This window comes from Crassostrea angulata, chromosome 7 (assembly GCF_025612915.1).
Source record: "Crassostrea angulata isolate pt1a10 chromosome 7, ASM2561291v2, whole genome shotgun sequence".
Classification (NCBI taxonomy): domain Eukaryota; kingdom Metazoa; phylum Mollusca; class Bivalvia; order Ostreida; family Ostreidae; genus Magallana; species Magallana angulata.
In genome coordinates, this window is record NC_069117.1 from 58226623 (window position 1) to 58252283 (window position 25661).

Below are 25661 nucleotides of genomic sequence, written 5' to 3' on the forward strand. Positions count from 1 at the left end.
ATGTACCTAACAGCGTAGAGCGATGGGCAATAAAGCGTTAGCTACGAATCTGCACATTCCAAAAATAAAAATTAAAATACGTAAACAATTAGGTGATCTAACCAGCCTCTCTAAGTCTCGGAAGCAAGTAATGATGAGATGACAACTGCTTCTCATTGGGTTATTATTTATTTCGCCAATATACATACAAAATATACTCTCCACTCGCCTCTCTCCCATTATCTCTCTACAAGTGCACTCATTAATAGATTTATTGATGAGGATGACAGGGTTGATAAAGTATGCTATGTACAATAAAAATTCCACCAATCTCTCGCAGTATAAAAATATCATTAAATGAACTGCAGTTTCTTTTTTCCATTAAATTCAAACAGATTTTGTAGAAAAATATAGATTCAATTCGTATCGGACAGTATAAGTTTGATTGTAAGTTTTGCATTAAAACTTTGATCGTCTCTCATACAAAACAGGCAAATAACAAAAGAACCGCGTAAAAATAAAAGCAAGTTAATTAATGATAAAAGTAACCATAACAAGATCTGTTCACTTCGGGATGTCTCGGTCTTCTTGAACACACTTAACACTGGAGACAAAAACAGTCAACCAATCAGATTAGTGCTGAAACGAATACCGTAAATCAGTATTCGAATATTCGTGAGTGCTATTCGATTCGTATTCGAATATTCGTAGATGTCAAAGAAAAGGTATTAAGTTTGTATTACGAAGTGGGTGTATGTTTAGACTGCTTAAACAGGTCAGTTCGAAGTTGACACTTAACGCATAAGTATCGATTGAATTGGGTGTGCATTTATTTTTTAAGCAAATAATAATATACTGATATTTTTTTTAAAAATTTCCTTTAAAAAGAATCAAAAGATTGATTACTTCTTTTATAATATACTACAGTCCTGACTCCTGTTTGAGACCGATACCGTCGGATACGTAACTTCGTAAGTCAGTCCAAATATTTCCGCCATGTTTGATATAGTATCAAAAAGAAAACTGATAACGCTCATAGTTCCGGAAATGTTCTGTTTATTTGAAGAAGAAAAAATTATATCGAGGTATCTTTTTAAAAAAAACTTTCGAGGTACCTTTCGATATTAACTCTCCGTAGCTCACACTCGCTCAAACATTTAAGCAAATTATTTCTTCAGCGTCTGTTATGAATTGATAAATCCAGAATGTTTGTCTCCGTTCGATGTAAACCATGCTTTAACTTTCAAGGTAAACAAGCATGGCGGAAGAGTCTATTACTGGGTTAAGTAATAGATTCTACCAAGCATGGCAGTCATAGATGGCTTGTCTTTCAAAGTAAAATTTTTCAGCTTCTCCTTTCCATTGTAACGAAATAACACGATGCAGCTTAGTTTACAATGCTTAATATGGGTGTTAGACATGTGATCGAATATTCGAATGCTAAATATACATTCGAATATTAGAAATTTACTATTCATTCGCGAATATTCGAACATTCGTTTCAGCACTAAATCAGATTATGTGGAATGTCCTGTAATTGAACCAGGTGACAGCCACGTGACTGCATATGAGTTTGCAGCACATCATATAATTGTCCATGAGTTCGCTATTCCATAATTGTATAACCTAATGTAATATCATAAAACTAAACTGAGTTTTCGGATCACCTCGGGCCCTTTGGAGTTGATGGAAGACGTCTCATAGAATTAGAACCATTTTGCATAGTGGGCGTTGTTCTGCCAGATGGCGTTGTTCTACCGGAAGGCGTTGTTCTCCCGGTGGCGGGGTAAGTGGGTGTGGTCCTACCAGACCGTGTTGGAGTTGATGTTTTGGGTGTCATGGCTGATCTAGGAGTTCCGGTTGAGAGTCTTGATGTAGGAGTGTTAGATCGCGGCACGTAGGTGGGGGTGGGCTGTGGAGTTTTAGATCGGGAATATGGGGAAGGGGACTGAGAGGTTCGAGGGGAACCGTAGGAAGAGTTCATGCCCCTTGTTGGCGTAGATGGCGGCAAGCGAGACTTTGATTGAGAGTTTGTGATATTTGAGGAAGAATTACTCAACCGTTTGGTCCTCTGTAGACTGCCCGTTGAACCTATACAATATTAAGGAATAGGGTTAGTAACATATAGACAACAAAGGCATTCTTCTGAAACACGAAAACTGTATGAGTACATGTACAATAAAGCTTCAATTAACTTTTTTCGTAGAGAATCTTCAATTACTAATAAAATTGATTGAAAATTAAAAAGGTATGCAATGTAGTTCTATTCTAGGATTAGGCTTGGGTTTCCTATATTCTTTAAATATGGGAGAAAAAAATTGATCTGATGCAAACTAGAAACACAAAAAGCTCTCTGTCTACTTAGCAAAACAAAATTGTCGAAATAGCTCTAAGCATTAATTGAAAATTAAAATCGGTACAGACTCCAAATTGAAGTACTATTTACAAGATAAGTTAGTGTCCATCCCCAAACAATCACATCAGTGGCGTGCCAAATGCTTGCAAAAAATAAACTTCCAAATTTAACATGCGTTATGTAATTAAACTTAGTAACCCTTCCACCAAATATAACAAAAAATGCATCATCTTTTCGGGAGAAGGGACAAAAAAATGGCGCAGAGATTGGAGAAGCATGGACGTTGGTGGACACACAGTACGGACTACCTACCGCCGAAGTCGGAAGACTTTCGCATAGTGTTCCGGGGAGGGGCACCACTCGTGCCCGACAGATTTACCATTGATGACGTCACACGGCTTCTCCGGAGGGAGTTATCCCCAGAACTGCCAGCTGATAAAAGAAGTAAACGTAAATTGTGTGTCCTTTTCGGTGGGTGGGGCCTCTATTAAACATCTCCACGGGTTCATATTCATTTGTGAATTTTTATACTTTTTCATCCAATATCAAATCAAAGATGGCCGAACCCGTTGAGATAAATGGACGATAAATATGTGTATGTCCATTGATTGTGTGATGCTTTATAGATTTCATTCATCGGGATGAAATAGTTTTGAGTTCATGTGTTTCCATTTGTTTTTCATTTTTTATTTGTTTTAGCATAAAACATTTTCTTTTCTGAAACTGGCACTACAAACTGCAATATCAAGAGCGTCTACAGGAAAAGCATGGGGAATCATCATACAATCAATTTACAACATATATACATTAAATATTAATTCAAGTTAAAGTTAGTCATAAATATTCTGTAATATTATAATATACGTGACAAGCATGCAAAGATGTTATAATATACAATTAGTAAAACTTAAACAATATTATATGAATATATATTTAAGTGTAAAATCGTAGGTTTGGTTTCAGGATATGCAAAATGTGAATGTGGACGTGTAAAACACGGCGCACTAGCCAACACAAGAAGCTGCCTACAAGTGGCTTCCATCTGTGGATTAGCATTTAGACTGTGAAACTTGTGTCTGAAAACAGAATTCTCCAAGAGTGTCACGTGACTCGTAATACCTGATGACGTGGAAGATGCATATCCGGTGTCGTTTAATTTTGAGCGATACCCGTATGTTCCACTGCCCCGACGGGGGCGGAAAGTCGAATTTCCGTTTGGTGATAATGTATCTCTAAGATCATAGTTTGTCCTTCCTTTGGCTATAATAAATAAATGTTAGAGTACATAGAACAAACACCAGACCACGCCCCTAGTAAAGAGTGTTAAAGTTGACCCTAGATCGCATTCACCCATACACCATTTCCGTATTGCAAGATGCCCGGAATAAGGGGGGACTCGATCCCTTTACTTACTATTGGTGCAATAAATGTACACAGTGTGTCCTGGTAAATAAGAATATTATACATTGAAAGCTGGACAGAAAAAGCGGGCACCCACAGCGTGGCTGTGAGACCTCTCCCCTCCCAACATTAATCAGAAGTAGACTCCACAGGGTTTTCTGGTTTTTTACATGGTGCACAATAAATATAATAAAGGTGTGGAAATCAAAGCAGAGTATATATTGAAATATCAAACGAAATTGTCAGGGTGAGCTCAAGAAATATTTTTTCTTTATTTTAACAAATGATGTGCAAAATGGGAGATAATCGTAATAGGAAATCAACCTAATTGTAATTAATACATGTATATTGTTTGACATACCTCGACACGGGTCATTGGTTTCCAGAAACTCGTCTAGCGTGACCCATCCTCCACCCACGCGCACCATTACCGTACTGTTCAAGAACCGCACCAACCGGATGTTTTGTTTCTCTCCGAACTACAGTACAAGAAATGGAGCTCATTCAGCTAAGTTTTATGAAACATATAACATCTGTAGAGGGAAGAAAACAGACCCCAAAACATGCACACAAACACCAAGAGAAGAAAAAAAGAGTGCGGGTGTTTACTTCCTGTCCCACTCGATACAGAATGAATCTATTTTTAGCGTATTCCTTGTCCTTTATATTGCAACCATTAATAGAAGAGAACAAAAGAGGAACATAAGACGGAGCGATTGTCACAGAATGAAAATCTTGGAACATTATACAAATTTGACTCCAGTAAAAAAGGATGTGGTCTGTTATACCCGGTATTTGCCCTCATCGATCATCTCGGCACGGAATGAGTTCCTACACTGACACTGCGAAATTTCCTTCTCGATTTCGTCGTGTATCAGTTCTCCATCCGTCATCTGTCTCTTGCCGCTCTGTAATCGGGCCTTTTGCTAAAAAAAAAACAATGCAAACAATTCAATCTTGGAATCTTAAGAAGCGCTGTTTTAAATAGAGATAAAGATTTTTTATTTATTTTTTTTTTCATTGCATGTTCATTTCAGAACCTACATGTCGCACGGGCTTCATGGCCTCTATGAAATCTTTGTACTCTATAAAATGTCTGTTAGTTGTGGCAAACATGTCAAAGACAGCATGAAGTTCTGTCTTATTTGTTGGGAAATCTGAAACAAGAGATAAAATATCGTTAAAAGTAAAACTACCTGCATCACCGGTCAAATGTAATCTGGTTTGAGTTTTCCGTCAATTTTTTGACACTTACGAGTATGTAACATTCCGTTGACAAATTCCTCTCGTGATAGGAAACCATCTCCGTCTTTATCCTGCCGCCGGAAGAAATCGGTTATTCGTAACTTCTTGGCCTTTATCCAGTTCAGATACTTTGTCTTCCAGACTTCGAAGTCAAAGGTCTTTAATCCCTCCAACTGAAATATCGAAAATATATTAAGCGTATTTCATAAGATGAATTCTGACAGGGGCAACAGGAATGAAGAGACAATACATTCGTACCTCTTGTAGTGTGTCTAAAGCATCTTGTAAAGCTTTCTTTCTGTCTATAGACATTCTCCAGACCGTCCGCCATTTGTTTTGTAGCGTCAGAACGCGCGGGTTGTAGCCGTCCAGATCATTCAGCTTCATATTGCTGGAAAAATTTAAATCAATGTTAAGTATGAAATATTTCACAACTGTGATATAAGGGAAAATCATATTAAACGAGCTCAAGGCTTTAAGTGCGAACCTGCCAAAATGGCGTCCCGGGGATTTGGGCTCCAGCGTCAGTATCTTTGTCAACCTCTCCACATCGTTGTTTTTGCTCGTGACCTCGTCGTGAAATTCCTACAAAGATTTTTAAAAATAAATATGTACTGTTTGTTAATTTGAAAATGTTACGAACTTAATGCATGTACTCAAACCAAAAACGCAAATATATCCGTAAGTGAATGACATAATTTGACAAAATTAAAGATTATCTGATATGCATACTGAAAACACAACGAAATTCTAGAAGAAAAACTGAAACTTGATAAACCTTTGATATCATAGTTAAATCACTCGTGAGAGAGGCTAATATTTTAAATGGCTGCAAAAGACGTTGTAATATTTGGGCTTAATATTTTTCTTTATAAGATAATTTCTTTATCAGTTATATCTGCTGAGAATAATTATGTGGTCTTTTCTCTGTTTTCAAAAAGGAGCCACACACAGGCGTTCTACGAGTAGACCTCGTTGAGATTACTTTTATCAATGACAACCTTTACTTATGGCAATAATAAACGGAACACTCAAACTCAACGGCCATACTGGTATTTGTCTTTCTAGCATTTTACATCATTCAGTGTTGATAATATTACAAATGTTTATTGACACACGATATCAGGATACAAAACAAATCTGTGTATCTATATCATATGTAACCGATATTAGTCCATCGAACCTATCTACTCTGCGTTTCAGTTTCAAATTGTTATCATAAGACCAATTGTAGGAATATTTTGGATATCTTATTCGTTCCTTGGCCCTCTCTTTACACGTTATGACTAATAAATGATATTTTGCATGTCTTGTCTATTTGTACGTGTTGATATACATTGAACATAATTATTCAGTGTTAACCAACATGGGGTGTTTTGCATGTCTTATTAGTTTCTCTTCTTATCTGATTTTATTAGATTCTTTCTGCACGTATCTATATACAAATGTATGTTATATACAATGATGACCATAAGGTCCCTCCCTACCAGGTGCTCCTTGTAGAGGTCCTCCACCACCTTGAGGTCGTCGGGTATGGGGTCCCTCTCTTTGGTGGACAGCAACACCTGGGCGTCCGTCAGCCAGGCCAGCAGTTCCTCCACCAGGGCGGCGTTACCCTGAATGTTCCTCAGCTCGTCCTGCAGCCGTTTCTCCTGGTTTTTGCCTCTTTGTAACAACTAAATTAAGAGAAAGCACGGGAACCTTAATGTCTGGGGCTCTGTTATAACGAACAATAAGAGAAAGCATGGAGATCTTACATGTCGGGGGTACTTGATTTATCTGTCTAAATAAATATCTTAACACAGTGACATTGCATAATCGAACGTGTGTTTAGCATTGTTTTTATGACACCGCACTTACAACTGAATGCGAGAAATTAAATAGCTCTGAAATACTGCATGAAACCGAAACCTCGGCGCAAACACATTCACGAAAATTGCATTTTACCAGGAATTGCTAGTAACATAAGCCAGCTCACCTGATCCCAGCGTGTCTGGGTGATGGTGAGGTAGTATTTGACAAATCGGATGGCGTTAGGGTGACAGTTCTGTAGGATCTCCTCCGCGAGGTCCCGGATCTTGTCGATACACTCTTGGTGGTTTCTCAACTCCTCTTGGAATTTCTTTTTTAAAAACAATAAATATAGCCATTAGGTACACATAAGCTTATAATGGAAAAGAAGAGTGGTAGGTTTTTAGCAGTAGACGATAGAACAACTGAATGCTTTACCTCGTGTTTTTCAATTAATTGTACTATCGCCATTTCATCGTCCGGTAGAGCCCTGAACTTGAGCTCAGCCTCGGCTTGGGGCAGGAAGTCTCTCATGATCTGAACAGCATCCTGGAACTCCTCGGCCTACAGTAGATATTTTAATTATTCATTAAGATTACCTAAATCAATTACACCTATCTCTAACATACTTTTCTGTACAATATTCTTCCACAACATTGTTCAAATAATTCACATATGGCGATGTATCGTACAGTACTCACCAGTTTGAGTGACTCTCGCAGACGACCTTCCCTGATGTCAGCCAGATGGTTGACGCGGTCCCACGTGTTTTCCAATTCCTCCAAGTGAGCAGCGGGGATGTCGCCAGAAGCTTTCATGGCGGCCACGGTCTGCTCACGCGCGCCAAGTTCCTGTTGCATCGTCTGCAAGATGAAATTGATTTAATAATATTCAATATCACTTCATCTTTTGGGTAAGATAGCATGTCTCGTGATTGCCTCTCTCCTGGTACTCGAAGTACAATTTATCATTTGGCCAAATGTTTAATGCTTTCTATATGATACATGACAACCATCAAGTTTTGTGGTTGACTGTGTTGTTCTATTAGCAATGTTTGACTTTCTAAGGCTTCCTTAAGGTACTCAACATACAACAAGTCCAGGTATCCCTATGGTTGTAGGGCTGCCTTGTGTTGCTCTATCAGCATGTGGATAATGTCCGTGCCTCTCTCTCTCTCTCTCTCTCTCTCTCTCTCTCTCTCTCTCTCTCATACATGTCCTGACTGTAGGCCTACCTTGTGCTGCTCTATCAGCATATGGATAGTGTCCGTATCTCCCATGGTTGGCTGGTCCTCCGCCAGGCTGGCCTCCGCCTTGCCCAGCCATTCCAGGAGGGAGCTGATGGCGTCCGCCACCCTTCCTGATGTTAACAGCGCCTCGTCTAACTTGTTCTGACTGTAGGAAATAACAAAACGAACGCTTTACTCACCACCCTTAGAATGGATGAAGAACCATGTATGTGTAATATGCAGTATTTGCAAACATTAAATGGACAATGATCAGGTTTGATTGAATTACTTGAACTTTGTTTTCGGTGTATACAAGCTATACAAGAAAACGAACTGCCAAAGGTTACACGTTTTGATAACCTTACAAAGCAAGCATTTTTCTGTAATACATTATCAATGGTTGAAACTCTTCAAAGACACAAGTTTCATTCAGTTTTTATTATTTCCCCTCGGGGGAATGTTTACGTGAAATTTTCCAAAAAGTTTGGGTAAAATATAACCTTTTTAATCGAGAAGTTTTGGGGGTCACTCAAACAGAGTTTAACAAGGAATTTCGCGCCAAAATCCATTCAAGATAATCATATCCGTAAATAATTTGCCATTTAAATGTTACTATCAAATTAGATGCAGATAAGAGATCGCTGAATGAAAGGAGCTTTCTGTGTCAATATAGCATTATATGCTATATCTAATTCAAAGAACGAAACACAATATTTTCGTTACTTCTTAAATCCAAAGTCCTATCTTAAAATGATTCTAGTGCTCAAAGAACCAAGGAATACAAACTTTTGTAATTCAAATAAGCGATAGCTGCAGGTATTTAGTAAGGTGACGGGCTTTTTTCCTTTCATTGGCCTCAAGAATTCAAACTGAAGTCGAGCAAGACAACTGAAGCATCACGCATTCATAATATCAGATAAATAAAAAATATTCAAAAATGTTCGGCATCCGAACATGAATTACAAGTATGAAAAAACTCGTCAGAATGCAATCATTCATATTCAACTTGCGTTTAATACGGAACATAAAGCTATAAGCAAACAACTGGCGCTCTACCGCCATCTTGAATCGCATGGACTGTACGCTAGATGCGTGGGTCACTTTCTCACCTGGGCGACATTAACATTAGTCTCGGGATCTGTAATTGGGTGTACGGTGTGGGTTCTCCAGGTGAATCGTCCGACATAATTAGTTTTTCCTGTACATATCCGAGAAAGAATTTCTGTTTACACGACTATTTCCTTCACGCAGACGACAAAGTGTAGCGTCCTATTGCAGAGGGTAAACACACAGACACATTGTTCAATTAAGTTTCTCTCTATGGCTATCTTTCCAATTCACTTTAATTACATCCCAAATGGACTTAATTTAACCTCATAAAGGTTTCTTCTGATACAACCAGCCTAGGTCCCATTCCAGTTCTGTTTATATCCAGTGTAAAGTTTAAATCCCGCAAGGTCAACAGTTGTCTCATCACACTGAATAAAAGATTATCCCCTGCCCTCGCATCAATCACTCTCACCTTGCAATATCCAGGTAAATAAAAAACATACGAAAAAAGTTTTGGTATTGATCCCGAACGAACTCCATGTATAAGTAATATCCAAGGTACATAAATGTTAGTGCATCAACATGCTACACGGCGGCAGATGTGGAGAGAGTTGAGCCAGACTCGCTTCATCGACCGATATCACGTCCCAGCCAATCTGTGTGAGACTCCTTTCCCCGCTTCTACCCGGTCCTTTAGTTATCTTTTTTTTTCTCAGGTAAACACGGCCGATACAATCTGTTCTAGATAGCCCAACATATAAATCGCATATATGTAAACACCATAGGCCGGTGGTTTCCTGCTCCATGCATCACTAGGCCTGTAGTCCCTGTCAGTCCCGGTTAGGTGCTTAATGTCCTGAATAATAAATCACAAAGGCCTGCTTGTGCATCGGCAGCGAATTCCTCTGAGAACTGGCTTTTGGAACACATAAGGTTATCTCCATATTCATCGTGTTCATTAGCAATTGTTTCGTCATTTTCTAAATCAGAAGTGCCTTTGCCTATTGTAGTCTGAAATTCACTCCGAATTTTGCTTTTTTATACAGCTAGTTCCATAAATTCTACAAGTCGTCTGGACTCTTGACAAGGCTGAACCGTCTGTTGTTGGCTCTGGGGGCGATAGAGACCGATGTTGACCTGTCCAGCTACCCCTTCACACTCTCTGACAGACACTATAACCAGGTTGTCGTGGGCCGTAGTCGGTTTGACCGGTCTATTAACTGAATTGTCTGTCCATCTAATTGGTTATAAACGTTAAGTAGATGGAAAACGATAGCCTTTCCCCCAATCTGATTCAGGGGCCCTCACAAAGCTCCAAAACAATGCAGCTCTGTATATAGATATCTCGGAATTTCATGCTAAGCCACCACATATTACTTCGTTATACAAGATTAAGCTGTTAATTCTTATAGGATTAACGCTGACAAAAAATTAAGTTATGGTTTCTTTGTAACTAGCTTTTTTGCAAATCTTATAGAAGAAGAACAGTTACTTGTAGATGCAGTTTGAATTCTATTTGATTTATGTTTGATGAATGATAAGTAAGAATTGGTATATTTGTAGATAGGGCGTCTCAACGAACTCGTGTAAAGTCTATTAACATGTAAACAGCTCCTATATGGGGTTTAAAACGCCTTTAAATTGACCATAGTAAATATTTAAACATGAACTTGATAACATGGAGTTGTTTTGGGACAGCGCCGATCCGATGATACAGCATTCTGAATGGTTGTATATCATTACCCAAACAGATAAGATCAATCCGAAGTGTGCTAACTTGTTACTCCCTTATCAAAATCTACACACTCTGAGGTATGCATGAAACAACAAAATAAAAGGTAAAAACAAAACATAGTAAAACATTGGAAAAGAACTACATAGGAGTATTCATTGTGATCACTTTGTAAAAGAACCAATGCAGGAGGGTCGCACCAAGAAACTTTTAAGAAGGCTAAGAGTTTTAAAAGACGGAGACAACATTTCAAGAGTAAACCAAACCGCTGGATCTCCGGAACAAGACAAAAGATCATCACAATTGCCGTGCATTAGAACCATCATGGCATTACAATGCTAAAGCAGACTCTTGAAATATGCCCAATGTTTTGTACATGTACCTTATTTTATACCTTGCTTGTATTCATAATGTTTCTGGCACAAAACGGTACCATTTATAAATGTCTAAGATGTTTTAGTAAAACTTTCGGTTTGCACAAATATTTGGTTGACTTGGGTGAAGATTGAGAGCTGCTTAATAATGCCAGTGTTATGATGTTGAGTGTTGGGTAAAGTGAGCTGTATATTGAGTGTTGGGTAAAGTGAGTGTTACATGTATGTTAAGAGTTGGGTAAAGTGAGTAGTACATGCATATGTCGAGTGTTGGGTGATGCGAGTGTTATGTTGAGTGTTATGTAAACTGAGTGGTACATATACTGTAATGCGAGTGTTATGTTGAGTGTTTGGTAAAGTGAGTGTTACATGCATCTTGAGTGTTGGGTAATGGTATTGGTACATAAGTACGTTGACTGTGACTACCGACCTCCTAGACACGACGGATCTGACAGCGTTCCATTTATTCTTCAACTCATCCAGCATCTGCTGCAGCACATCCCTCTCTGGATCAGCCTTGGTGCACCTGTCCTTAAGATTGCGACCGAGTCTCGTGGCGGAGTAGAAAGCCTGGTGTTTGGCGGCCAACTGGTGCTGGAACCTCTGTAAGGCAAGAAAAACAGGGTTAGTCTCCAGGTCAGAGGATTGTACAAGTCCATGCTATCTATTTTCCACAAAAAGGAAAATTGTTTCTGTTTTATGACAACAACACATGTCATTTTGTTCAAGAAAACTAGAAAGGAATTGTTTCGTAATGGTAATCTTGTTTGATGACGCATGCATTCAATTGATCAAGGAATCAGACCCCCATCAAAGGTAGAGAATCTTAATGGTCAAATAATTAACATTGTCCTGTCAAATAAGCTACGAGTGAAAATATTGTCGATTTGATTCAAGACCTCTGAATCATGGTTACCGCCCCTACAGGGTTACGACGGGTCGTTCTAATGACTTTGACTAACAAACACTGCCCGAGGCCATTAGTGTGTAAAAGTGTTATGCACATTGTCAAAACCGATTCTATTCATAGCCTAAATGTTTAACATAACATAGGTTTTGCATTAAAAACCAACTTATTAACATTTCTACAGCTGAGCAAATTATACGCATGTATAAGGAATTCGTCGCATTTTATTTCTATCTTTAGACCTGGTCAAGGACAAGAGAAAGCGAAACCAATAGTAACATTCCTGATTTGTGAGAACAAAGTTTCCAGATCATCTGTCAAAATAAAAGCTGTTCAAAAGTCATGCAAAACCCTTATGTAGATGAATGATTATTGATAACGTTATTTTTGAATTTGCATACAACAGAAAGTAGATATGGATATTTAAACGTCCTCAGCTGTCAACGGCGAAAATACATCTGTGAACTTTTACCATATTAAATCAAAACCTTTAATCAACATCTTACCTGATTTTAGGTCAGTAAATTCCTATAGAACAAAGATTGCTTATGACGGGATGAGGTCACAAAAATGACTTTGTATTTACTCTGTAATCGACGATGACATTCGCATCCCGCCCGATCTAGGTGTATATTTTACATACAGGTATAACATCACACCAAAGTCAATGGGGCACACGAAAGGGTAAACATTAAAAACAAACTCATAAATCAAAATTTAACGTACCCTACGGCCTTCATACCAACAAAACAAAGTGTCTTATAATCGTCAATTGCACTTAAGACATATAACTTGATAAACCATTAAGAAAAAGCTGTATAATTAACGAACAATCTACTCTCTGAGGACCTCTTAATCATTGAACCGCATAGATTACCGATCATCCAAGCGTTCACTAATTTACCTGTCCGCAGGTGAGTCTTCAGACTGGTGCACAAAGAGACACACCGATCAGGGATGGATGTAAATTGTTTGTATACAAAGACTGTATTTATCGGGGTATCTTACAATCTCCCGCGGAATGTGCGGACAGCAAGGAAACTTATCCAGCATATGACGGGCGGGCTCATCGTTTTTTTTTAAATTTGTTAAATCACATGGTCATGGACCGTGAAATTCGCTGACGCGTCAAGTATGACGGCCAGCAGACCCTGTGTCACAACACCACCTCTGGTGTTAGTGGAGATAGAAGGTGCATAAATTTAATTAACTGGAAACGTTTTAGTATAGCCTGACCTTACATATACCGGTTCATACTTATTTAATTGGGATCAAGTTTCTATTGCTACGAGGGATTTTTTAAGGTATAGGCCTCCTTTGGCATACAAAAAAAAAATAAAGTAAAAATACACGTATAAATTATAAAATATGTAATTTTTAAATTACTTCATAAAGAATGCTGAAACAACAGAAAACATGCAGGGAACAAAATTACGTAAATAAATTCAGACTGTTCGGAACAACGACCAAAATCAAATACCGGGGAGACAAAAATAAAACAACAGAAAAAATAACAACGTCAAGACATAAGCGCCAAATGATGTACGTGTACCAGGGAAGTTTCAAGACAACGTAAGGTGAAGCGTGCAAACTGACCTGAAGAAATGCCTCCAAAAGTAGAGTCTACAGTGGATTCAATACGATTTTAATCCTTTAATGCCTACATTATGTCTTCGTCCCTTGCTCGGCCATTATCAATGTCACCAGATGTTGCACGATTTTTTTGAGTTTACACATTTACGTCATCGATTATTACAAATAAAGCAATCAATGTTTTTGTTATCATGATGAAGATACCGATTTTAACTGAAATTTAGAGGATTCAAATGTATTCTTGTTATTACAGCTAGAACGAAGGCCAAAAAATATAGATACGCATATATGCACATTCTTAGGTGCCCGATGCTTGCGTGATTTCAGAGATTAGTAAGATTGTTAGAGGTATGTTCCTAGATTTACCTTGAGGTCATCAATGTTCTGTTTGGTGGCGGATCCTTGATTTACCGGCACCATAAATCGGGTCACCGTCTTGGAGCTTTCGTCCAACCAATCACAGAGGTCCTTCCAGGCGTCATAGAACTAGACACAAAATCACATCAATTCAAAAAGTGTTTTATATTTAAAATACATTTACTGGTATTCTGCAATGTGTTATGATGAGATTTGGTTACATGCATCCTTCTTTACGGAGAAGGCTAAAATAGACTGTGCCAGCTGGTTAGTCCCATTCAATCGGATTGAATTAAATACTGTTAAAATGATATAGAGGTTGGTTACTCCTATTGATTTACTTTAAAAATAGTTTGTGACAAAACAATTCTAATATGAAATATGAGAGTTACCTCTCATATTAAGAACCCTCACACTCTCTAAGAATTTACGTAAACATTTCAGTATTGCTACATACCCGTTTGTCCTCCCTATAAGCAGACTTCAGTAGGCGCCCTCTTTCGTCCGTTCGTCGCATTAACTTTTTCCATCTAAGCTTGATTCCAACCAGTAGATTTTTTATGTAGATGGTATCTTGTTTCTTTCCAAAGTGCTTTAAATAACTGCCATTCTTTTCTAGACTCTGCATTTTCTCTATATGTTGCTCTAATTCAGTTTTCAATTTCTAAAAGAACAAACGAGTCACAATTAGAAGTTTTCATTATAATTGCTTCAAATTTTATCAATGTACATTCAAAATTACATTAACGTTTTTTCAACACGATCAGTTTCTTACATTGTGTTCCTCAATTTGCACCGTAACCTTTTCCACAAGCTTGCTGGGATACTTGAACGACCTCATTGCGATTTCCGCATTATTCAACCAATCCATGAATCCCTTGAGGGTATCGTGGAACTCGCCAACGTTTTGTAGGTGTTCAGAAAGTTTATCCTGAAAACATATATAAAGGTTAAAATCAAAACAATCATTATAGATCGCACCTTTTAAGATAACTGGATAAAGTCTGGTTACCTTTCTCTTTTCTGCACGATCCTGGGTATCCTTCCACCTGTCTCCGAGTTTCTTTATCTTCTCCGTTATTTGAGCAACATCTTCTGGCGGGTACAGTTTTGCAAGTTCTTGTCCTTTGGCAATAAGTCCCTGGGTTGCGTCGGTCCTAGATTCCAACTCTTCGAATTTTGCCATAAAGGCGTCAAACTGTTTCTTGGAAGACTCTGGGAGGGCTCCACAAGGTGGCGCTGCCTTCAGCTCGTTCCTGAAGTCGTTGACCCAGTGGTAAGCGTCGTCAACCTCTCCCAGGTATTTTTTCACCTGCCGGAGTTTCTCCTGTAGTTTAGCCTCCTTGTCCCGGAGATGCGCCTGCGTGGCACGAAGTTGTTCATTCATTACGTCTCTCTTTTCTTTTAACTCGGCGTCTTGGATGGCATCGACGGCTGAACTCAATTTCTTGCACATTTTGTCCTGATTTTTCAAATCATTGTTCATAACCTGCAAAAGAACGATTGAAAGAATTTATAAATACATTCGTCTTGATTTCTTCGTCTTTCTTGTGGACTTCTTTAGAAAGGGTACTAACCTGTAGTTTTTTCATGTACGTTTCTAGACATTTGGGATCACCGTTCACACCCTCGAACTTCTCTAGATCAGACTGAATGTTTTCTAAGTTGTCCACACCGTCGTTTATTCCTGCCTCCAGTTCACCCAACTTCAGCTGCATTCCACTCAACTTCGTCTGAAGGATATAAAAATGGAGACTCATTTTAGGATGAAATGTCATCTTTTTCGTTCACATTAGTTATTAGTCAATGGTATGCAATTGATATTTGTACGTTTGTATGTAGGCCCGTACCTCTCTGTCGGTGATGCCTTTCAGTAGAGCGGCCCATCTGTGGTTGATTTCTTCTACTGGTCTCTGCAGCGCCTCGGCGGCCACCGGCGACATATCTTTCAGGGTAGATAACTCTTGGTTGAGCTGCTGGACGTCTGCTACATGGGGCTGAATGTCGGATTTACTGGACTACAACACAAACAGACGGATTATCATTGACTGTCCGGAACAAAGGAAATAAACTGGAAATATCAGAGAGAATGAAAATGAAGATAAAATATTATCTACTATACGTAATGGTATATAATTCTGTTAAACTAAGTGAACCACAAATATCTTTAAAAAAAACATGCAACATCATGCAGAATGCAAAGAACCAACCGGAATAAAACTCTTAAAAGCGTTGTAGATACACCCCTGCACACTTTAAAACTAATTGATTGGTGGCTCAAAAAGAGGCTGGTTGGGCAGTTACGGGAAGTAAATTAGTAGTATTAAATCTGCATGATGTGAAGAAGATACATCTAATACAAGGTAAAGTTAGATATTAGTACTGAAGGTTAATATGGTCTACGTAGTCACGTGATGATAAGTGATCACATGACAAGCTACACAAATATAAAATACAAACCCCTTGAGGTTCAATATAAATGTTACTCGAAAACACCTGCAACATAGTTTATATGAAGACGTAAACACAAAGCCAAGAAATACACACCATGTCCATATAGAAAGATTTCATTTTAAGGAAGTAACAGATATTGAAATGTTTAACTTCATCTGGTACAGAAAGGAGAAATGAATAGAATTACTTATTGTTATATATCACACTTTTTCATTATTATTACGGTAGATTTTGTTCTAGTAATGAATTGAAAGATACATTATGTTATTCAATGATTAAACATGTTTAAAAAGGAAATAAAAGTTTTGCGGTTTGTGAATTAAAAAAGCAATTTGTTAGTTGTGTATGTACATGAAGTACTAGTATTTGATGGATATAAATAATATACGCTTAAATAAAATACACGTTATATAGTCTCATGCTATATCCCTGAAATGAATAATACATACACTGTATATTACATGCAGTATTAGCTGTGTAACACTGGCTTACCTTCAGCTCTTCTATCTGAGTCTTCAGGTTCTGCGGACTACTGGAAGGAGTCTCCATTTCGTCCAAGGTTTGTTCAGCCAGCGGCAACCATGTCATAATTGCCTTAAATATATCATATCAACAGTTAAACAGCGAACCTTAAAAATAACACTGAATGCTCAGTTACCACAACAAAAACTTCAATTTACCTCTTGAAGTTCTTGGAATTTTTCAGTATGACCGAGAGCCTTTTTAAGATCCTCTTCGCGGTCACGTGCAATATCGTGCACGTCGTCTGCCAGAACATGGATGTCCTCCAACTGCTTTCTGATCTCCATCAGACCCGGATCACTGCACAGTCCGCTCAGCTCCTCTCCAAGCTGTCGGCACTCCTCGTAGGACAGGCGAGCCTTTCCTAGTTCCTTTCTCAGTTCCTAAACAAAATGATAACGGGACCAAATGTTAGCTTCGTTAAAAAAATATATTAGACGTTCTCAGTTGCGGAACTCGTATAGGAACTTGTCTTTGAACGCATCAAACCTTGAGTTCTTTCTGTTGCTCTTCCACTGTGGAAGAGTCCACGCCCGGTGGTTCTTGTGATAGGAAGTTATCCTTCAGGTCGCGTAGGTTGGACATTGTATCGTTGCAGGAGTCAAAGAATTTCTCGGCTACTGTCGTTGCAGCGGACAAATCTCTCTCCCTTTTCAAAGCACCTTCTCGAGTTTGATTGTTCAGTGTTGCTATCTCAGCTAGTTTTAGTTTGAGGTCTTCAGCTGTTCCAAAGTTAAATCATCATTAAATGCATGTTTCAAATCATCAAGATGAAAATCACCTAAACTATTTTAAGCAAAAAGAAAAACAATAGATTTCATCTTTATTTAGAAAACGTCTCAATCCAGATTCCCTCCGTTTTTAAATGATACTGATAATTATAATTGAAGTCACAGTGGTTGAGGGTATGTCCCTATCACTGTCTCTCACCTTCCGCTGGGTCCTCCACCCCCTGGGCGATTAACCTCTTCACCGCTTCATCCGCCGCGGCAATGGCGGGACGCTGGTTTTCCAGATCTTCCAACAAGATCTGAAAAATAAAGTCACATAGTAACAAGAGAAGACTTCTATGTGCAAGGAAAATAGATGCATTGCCCTAACTCTTTATTTTGAGTCTCTTACGTTGTTTTGCCTGATTTCGTCCCGTAGTTTATCGGGACTCGCAGCGATTGGATCTGCTGTAGCCAGGTCTCTGTTTAGCTGTGCCAGATCTCCAAGAACATGGTCCAAGGAATCGGAAACCTCCTGCGTCATCTTGCTCCTAGCGGCGGTGAGCTCCCTGGCTTTCTCTCTGGCCTGACCTTTCAGTTTCTCGTACTGTTCGTTGTATTTTAAGAGTTTTGTTTGAATTTCTCCCGCGTCATCATCACAACAAAGTTCCATTAGTTCCAGGCCAGTTGTGTTCAGATCTTCTAAGAAGGGTTTGCGGTCTTCAATCTTCTGCTGAGTATCCTACAAAAATTAAAAAGGAGGAAAATCTAGTAATGTAGGTGTCTGGTAATATATTTGTCTTTTATTTCATTTGTTCAGGTATTGTGTACTATAACGAACCAAATTGAAGATATTATTCAAAGTAGTGACAGCCAAATGTTTGATTTGAATTCCTGGGTGAAACTAGTTTTATTACCTTTTCATCTAAATTTGATAAACAATTGCCTACGTGTGTAATAGGAAAAGTGTGAAAATCGGTGTTGCTTTCTACTACGAAAATGTAAATTATAATAATGAAGGTGGAACTCAGACAATTTTTGAATGTGGTGAAATTATCGCAATACAATGAAGGTGGATTACACGTATTGATGTAACAATTAGCGAATGAGAACATTGCAGATGTCTAACCTTGATATTGTCCAGCTGCTTCTTGACTTGTTCCAGTGTATTTCCTGGTGACGAGTGCGCCTTTAAATCAGCCTCCATTTCATCCAACCAGCTATGAATCTCTGCTTGGTTTTCACTGAAATGCGTAGCCAAAGGAAGGGCCGATTCCAACTGATGCAGACGTTCTGCACTTAACTGGCAGACGATGTCAGCCTGAGTTTTTATGCTCTCCAGCCTCGATTTGATTTCATCCGTTTGGGCATTGGTTGTTTCTCGCAACATTCTGTTACATTTGTTAATAATGTCCTTGACGGCGTTTCGCTTTTGATTAAGATCCATATTAAATGACTACAAATGAACACAAATATACAAAGCTTAATACATGTACATAAATTTTTACTGATTTGATAGACTTATGATTATTGAAATCAAGATACCAGCAGAGACAGGCTAAAAAAAGCAAAAACATTTTTGCAACTTTCATGCCAAAGCTATCGTACCTGATGATCGTGCAGCTGTATGTTCAGAGTTTCTGGCTCTACATTGACTGGCTCCGCCGTGTTTATCTCGTTCTCGGCTTTGTCCAGATATTTCAGCATTCCGTCGATCTCAGTTAAGGCCTGATGCGAAAAAATCCTTTATTGTACGCTCTAAAACAGGGGATACCAATTAAATCACTTTTCCTTATTTCGTGGAACTTACCTCTAACGAAACCTGTTGGACAAGATGTTCCGTCAGCTCGTGCCATTTCACTTCCACCTCTCCAAGATACTCCTTCATCGCAAACTGATCGCACACTCTCTCATCGTCCATGATCTCTTTCGCTGACTGTCTCAGTTTCTCCATGTCGTATTCCTTTTCACGTTTATCATTGTACAAGGCATCTATCTTCGCCTTTACAGCCTTCTGGTTCGCGCCCTTTTGTCGTGTTTTCAGTGATGATATGGCATCAGTCAACCAAGAGTCCATCTGACCGATATTGTTCTCCAGTTCCGAAACACTACAGGCCACATCCTCAATTTCCATGGTTACTTGATCGACATCTTTCTCTACCTCTACCATTCTAAAACAAACCGGAGACGTGTATATTGTACGAAAAAGCAACATACGTATCAAATAATATTACTGTTCAATTCATTACAATAAGCATGTCTTTAAGCTGTTAGTATAATCGACCCTTACCTTTCACTGAGCTCAAGGATTACTCCTTCTGCATCGTCATCTGGTGCGTTCTGACCTGTTTCCTGAGAAATCCTTTCTAGAAGTGTTTTGTTGGTTTCTATTTCACCATTAAGAAGACGTTGTTCTTTCAGCTGCTGGGCAAGTTTATCTTTGTCCAAACTTATTAATGGTCTGTTCTCTAATGCGCTTTCCGTTTCTGACATCCACCTTTGTAGTCCATCTAAACGGTTCCTCAGATTCTGTTGTTGAGACACAGCCGAAGACAGTTCTTCCTCTTTTTCACCGATTTCACTTTGTAACGATTCATGTTTGTCCTTCATCTCTGCCATTGATTCCTTCACTTCCTCTGCCTTTTGTTTCATATTAATATCATTCAAACCTTTAACCAATTTTTCACCACTCTGAATAAGGTCTTTAAGCTTTCTGTCTTGTCCGATCAGATCAGCTTTAAGTTCCTTCACTGCCGTAAGATCTTTGGTATCCTTTTCTGGGTTTTTACCAAGACCATTTCCGTGAATGTTGCTGAGCCGAGCCTCAATCTGGGGATATACAGAAGAAAGTTTGTCTTTTAAATCATCGAAACCTTTCTTCTGCTTCATTAAGGCGGCCAGCTTTTCCATGTGTTTAGAACAGTTCCGAGAGACATCCTTGAATTTTTCCTCCAAAGATTCGATTTCGTCATCTATGATGTTGTTGTCAACCTCTTCTTTAATTGGAGGAAGAACCTGGATGCGTTGGCGATATGCTTCGGCTTCTTTTTCAAATTCCTGGAATAAAATGGAAACATTTAAAGGGACTTATGGCAAAACAAGCCTCACTACACTTTTGTATGTACCATACCCTAAAACTTACTCTACCACACGTTACATAGAGGTCGAAATGCTGACACGTGCACAATTCAATGTCATCATCCTCGTCGTCCAAATATTGGTACTTGTTGGTAAGATAACCATTTCTTCTGGTGCCAGCCATAGCTTTTGTGTCACGTGCCAAATGTCACAGTTGTTAATATCGTTTATATTCCATTTGATTTCCGGATACTCTAGCACAATTTAGTTTCGTTTCCAACATTGTAGATTTAATGGTTCTGGCATGGTTTCAAAAGTGATTTGCTACTATCCATTTGTTTTTCATCTTGGTCAACTTTCAAGCCAGCAAAACAATGAAAACTTTGTGTCACTACTTGTATAACAATAAATCCACCATTACTAATCAAAAACTCTATCCAGACCAGTAAAAAAGAAAAGGCTCCGCCCAAGCTTCACCCTATATAAGCTGAAACACTCGGTCGGTCTATAAATAATTCATTGATTTGATCTTCCAATAATAATTGAGAGAATAATTTGAAGTTTAAAGCAATGTTGATACCCGTCAAAATGATGCCAAGTGTTTTATTTCTTGCTATCTCGCATTGCATACACTGTTCACTCTGAGAATGTCGTGGCGAACTTCTGGATTTAAAGGCTTAGTAAACAAACTATTGTAGTGGCGGTGAAAGAGTTTGAAAGAGGAGGTGGATAACGGTCGTAATCGATGATAGAAACGGAAATTTTGTAAACCGATTTATGGCTTATCTACCCGTTTCCTTCCCAAAGTTTTACGACAGTATCAAACATCCGGAGATACCTGGCGAGCAACTATTCTACTGCGGGGTTTGGGTTATGATTTATGATTAATTATTTAAATTGACCAAAATATATCAACGACCTGAAAAATCAATTGAAATGTTTATATACAGAGTTAGCACACAAGGAGGTTTTATCGATACTATACATGTGTTTGACCAGGTAGAGCATTTAAAGCGCTGACTTAAATTTGAGAAGGTTGTGAGGTAACGTCAACCAACAGAAGTACCTTACGTCAATTAAGGCAATTAATTATTTAACACTTGCAAACTAGAATTATTTGAAACGGAATGATCGCCTTGTTTTGGAAGCAATGAAATATGAGCTCTTAGTTCACCGTTAGATGATCTCGTTGCAGTGCTTTTGGAAAGGTTGGTTAAACAGTTTGAGGGATTATGAAGTTTACGGAAACGCTACAGGATCTGTCTGAGATTATAAGATCAACTACTAGTATTTGAAACCGGATTAATCAGCCATGTAGATTAGTCTCCAGTGGGTTTGCTTTTTGCGGGGAATGTTTTTACAACTTATGGTTATTTTACCAACATCAACAGCAAAATAATAGTATTTTCCTACCTCAAATATATCCTCGATCGATTGGCACGGTGCGCTTTGTGTATGATCCGCCATTATAAGCCAACTGAGTGCTCTTTGACAATCACCCGTATATCAACACATGTCGCCACCCTTTATCTTTTTATGCCTAATAATCATTACCTTTGCATATCTTACATCTTTTAATGTACCAGAACCGATATCCTAATCAACGGTTTTAAAACATTTCGATGCCGATGATTTGAAACAGCGGGTTACTCTATTTTTGTGATGAATTTGTTGATCTTGGGTCGGGTGAATGAAGAGGCATTTAATTCCACTTGTTTAAAAGAGGACAAACAACAATAAACTTTATCCCAACACAAGAAGATCTAGGCCAGCATTACTCCGCCTGTTCTCATAAAAGCTTTCCTTTTTCTGCCTTTCATTCAAGTGTCAGTTTAAACATATATTTCTACATTTCTCCACCTTAGTACACGGTGAACGCTGAATGTACGGAAATCAATTCCTTTCTAAGGATTTATTTTGCATATTTAAAGTTCCGCTGTGGGTATTAATCGCGTTATGAATTCCATTGATGTTATAAACTGATAAAAATCTTTTAATTCAATGAGAGCTGGTAAAAATATCACTAAATGAATGAAAGTATTAATGGAACACCCCCCCCCCCCGGAGTATGGAAACCTCCGCTGACCACCTTTTTTCAACAGCTTGCATCGTAATTGCAGCTGATGGAGATCAAATATATTTTCTGAATTCAGCAAATGGTTTTCACGGAACTAGACAACCATACTGTGCTCTATATTGTACTAACAAAGATACAGGTATACTAATAGGTATATTTTCAATACCAACAGTTATTTACTTGTATGTCCATATACAGTACTAGCTGGTTATCACCAAGACTTAGTATTTACAGTATCTCGGTTTTCATAGCAGTTTCTTCGTTGAATGTTACAGGTTGTAGAATACTAAATGTTGTACCATCATTTTATTGACAATTACATATACAATGCTGTTATGGTAACTAAATGCAAGTTGTATTTGTGTGCTAGTATGTTGCAAACTGAAATTCTCTTTTACCTGTGCAGTGTCCCTGAAATCATCAGCCATCTTGATTACTCCAGCAATTTCCAATTCTTTAACTTGTATTTCCTCCACGAATTCCTGAATCAAAATATAAACTTTATATGAAAACAGGAATACTAGTATCGTATATTTAAAACTGCAACATAAATTCTAATGTGTGCCCATGGAAAATTGGGGTGTGTAGTAAAGGACTGCAAGAATTAGTACCTTATAGTCATTGAACTGGTTGTGAATATTATCTTTAGAAGTCTGTAGGTCACGTGACTTTTCTATGGCCTGATCCAGCCATTGGTCAATATCCTGTAGGGTTGTATAGAACTGTTCCAAGTCTTCGGTCATCTTCTGGAAACGCTTTCGTCTACTCTCCGTTTCACCAAAAGCCTTAAAGTCAAACGCAATTCTCGTTAGATTGACCAAACCCAAAAACTCTATATGAATTGGAGTTTTTACATAAATCATCGCTTTATTGTTTGTAATGATTACAATATACTGCAAATTCAAAGTTATATTCCACACAGCTGAAAAAGTATATTATATGTTCATGTGGAAATAAAACGTTTATTCAGAATACATCTCAGCATTCTTAATAAGGAGTTCTGTTTATCAATTTTCACAAATGAAACAATGTAAGGACTACATACGGCGTTGAACCTGATCTTGAGATCAGAGACATTGAAGCGCAGTTTCTGGATCTGCTGGGCGCCATCTTCCTTCCGGTCCGTTTGGTTGTTGTCGATGAGTTCTTCCGCCTGTTTGATGGAGGTCGTCACGCCTGTCTTCCTCCTTACCATGTCTTCTTGTACGGCCTGCAAACGAAATCGTTACACAGCTATTTAGATATGATAGCAATGATAAACAAGCATGTTTCTTGCAATACTGGAATAAATACAATGCTAGTTCTAAATCAAACAAGAGGCCCATGGGCCACATCGCTCACCTGAGGAACATTAGGTATGATAAAGTCAGCTTAATGGAGTCATAATACAAACAATCTGGACAATGTACAATAATACATGTAGATCCTGTATAAATAAAATCCATTTTTCCCCCTAGGAACTCGGATAGCCGATTGCTGCCAATACTTACAAGAGCAGACTTTAATCACCGCTCCTGCACATATATAGGGACTCAACGTTACGCAAGCAGGGATGACCGCACACCTACGCAACTCAACAGGTACCAACGTTAACGCAAGCAGGGATGACCGCACACTTGCGCCAACAGCTCAACCTAACGCAAGCAGGGAGTGCCGCACACTTGCGCTAGAAAGGGCAGAACACCAGCAGGTATGACCACACACTAGTGCTCCACCGCAACCACCACCAATACAAGCAGGTATGCCCGCACACTTGTATTAATGCGATACAGGGCAGGGATGACCACACACTCTGTATCGTAGGTTAGAAAACACGGAGATTATATAGAGCAGGAATGTCCACACACTCAATCTATCCGTACCTGTTCAAATTTAACCCCAAAAACAGTCGCTCGTCATAAGGCAATAGACACTGTCCCTATATATGTGCAGGCCTAAAATAATTCATAGTATCTAAAAATTGGAAATCAAAAATAAACAAACTTATCCGGCCTAACCCAAAACTACTTATGCAGAACAACTTATATACATTGAATATTTATTATTGTATAAAAATAATCGTCACAATAATTGGTTAACAGTGGATGCATTAATTAAAATAATCAAGAATCAATAAATCAAGGGCAATAACTCAATACAGTAATACAAAAAGATTCTAATGAAAAAATAGCTGCCTGCTTCAATTTTATAGTCATATCACATGTTGGGAATGCAGTTCTCAAAAAGATCCTTTACAATTGTTTATATATGGGATATTTAGCTACATCAAACTCTGAACCTTTTTGTGAGGCCAAAGAATTGTCCTGGAGCCAAAGTCTTAACAATTATAAAAGAATCATCTTGCTGATTAGTTTCTGAGAAGAAGATTTTTAAAGATTTACTCTATATATTCCTATGTAAAACTTCAACACCCACCCCCCAATGTGGCCTCACCCTACCCCCAGGGATCATGATTTTCACAACTTTGAATCTACACTACCTGAGGATACTTCCACACAAGTTTCAGCTTTCCTGGCTGATTTGTTTCTGAGAAGAAGATTTTTAAAGATTTACTCTATATATTCCTATGTAAAACTTCGACCCCCCATTGTGCCCCACCCTATACCCAGGGGTCATGATTTTCACAACTTTGAATCTACACTGCCTGAGGATGCTTCCACACAAGTTTCAGCTTTCCTGGCTGATAAGTTTCTGAGAAGAAGATTTTTAAAGATTAACTCTATATATCCCTATGTAAAATTTTAACACCCACCCCCCAATGTGGCCTCACCCTACCCCAGGGATAATGATTTTCACAACATTGAATT

General features: G+C 38.5%; 1 protein-coding gene across 10 annotated transcripts in view; it reads right to left on the bottom strand.

Moving 5' to 3' along the window:
- Positions 1 to 1494: 1494 nt before the first annotated feature.
- The window catches only part of LOC128191591 (microtubule-actin cross-linking factor 1, isoforms 1/2/3/4/5-like), a 43137-nt gene continuing 18970 nt past the window's right edge, over positions 1495 to 25661 (bottom strand). For 3 of the 10 annotated variants that reach the window (XM_052863729.1, XM_052863728.1, XM_052863735.1), the window contains 35 exons: positions 23900 to 24064; positions 23466 to 23639; positions 23253 to 23336; positions 19990 to 20756; positions 19510 to 19870; positions 19308 to 19427; positions 18829 to 19155; positions 18112 to 18441; positions 17920 to 18019; positions 17479 to 17711; positions 17148 to 17372; positions 16960 to 17061; positions 16474 to 16509; positions 15864 to 16031; positions 15591 to 15746; positions 15026 to 15502; positions 14789 to 14944; positions 14471 to 14677; positions 14023 to 14142; positions 13660 to 13686; positions 11587 to 11759; positions 8007 to 8166; positions 7474 to 7635; positions 7211 to 7336; positions 6960 to 7103; positions 6469 to 6657; positions 5469 to 5566; positions 5240 to 5372; positions 4992 to 5154; positions 4781 to 4893; positions 4525 to 4662; positions 4098 to 4215; positions 3455 to 3595; positions 2648 to 2767; positions 1495 to 2070 (listed from right to left, as the gene is read on the bottom strand). In XM_052863729.1, the coding sequence (XP_052719689.1) occupies positions 1643 to 2070; positions 2648 to 2767; positions 3455 to 3595; positions 4098 to 4215; positions 4525 to 4662; positions 4781 to 4893; positions 4992 to 5154; positions 5240 to 5372; positions 5469 to 5566; positions 6469 to 6657; positions 6960 to 7103; positions 7211 to 7336; positions 7474 to 7635; positions 8007 to 8166; positions 11587 to 11759; positions 13660 to 13686; positions 14023 to 14142; positions 14471 to 14677; positions 14789 to 14944; positions 15026 to 15502; positions 15591 to 15746; positions 15864 to 16031; positions 16474 to 16509; positions 16960 to 17061; positions 17148 to 17372; positions 17479 to 17711; positions 17920 to 18019; positions 18112 to 18441; positions 18829 to 19155; positions 19308 to 19427; positions 19510 to 19870; positions 19990 to 20756; positions 23253 to 23336; positions 23466 to 23639; positions 23900 to 24064 (6741 nt within the window). In that variant the 3' untranslated portion in view covers positions 1495 to 1642. Of the gene's footprint in view, positions 2071 to 2647; positions 2768 to 3454; positions 3596 to 3748; positions 3779 to 4097; positions 4216 to 4524; positions 4663 to 4780; positions 4894 to 4991; positions 5155 to 5239; positions 5373 to 5468; positions 5567 to 6468; positions 6658 to 6959; positions 7104 to 7210; positions 7337 to 7473; positions 7636 to 8006; positions 8167 to 11586; positions 11760 to 13659; positions 13687 to 14022; positions 14143 to 14470; positions 14678 to 14788; positions 14945 to 15025; positions 15503 to 15590; positions 15747 to 15863; positions 16032 to 16473; positions 16510 to 16959; positions 17062 to 17147; positions 17373 to 17478; positions 17712 to 17919; positions 18020 to 18111; positions 18442 to 18828; positions 19156 to 19307; positions 19428 to 19509; positions 19871 to 19989; positions 20757 to 23252; positions 23337 to 23465; positions 23640 to 23899; positions 24065 to 25661 lie in introns of all 10 variants that reach the window. The other 7 variants (XM_052863731.1, XM_052863730.1, XM_052863734.1 and 4 more) reach the window with 7 other exon arrangements.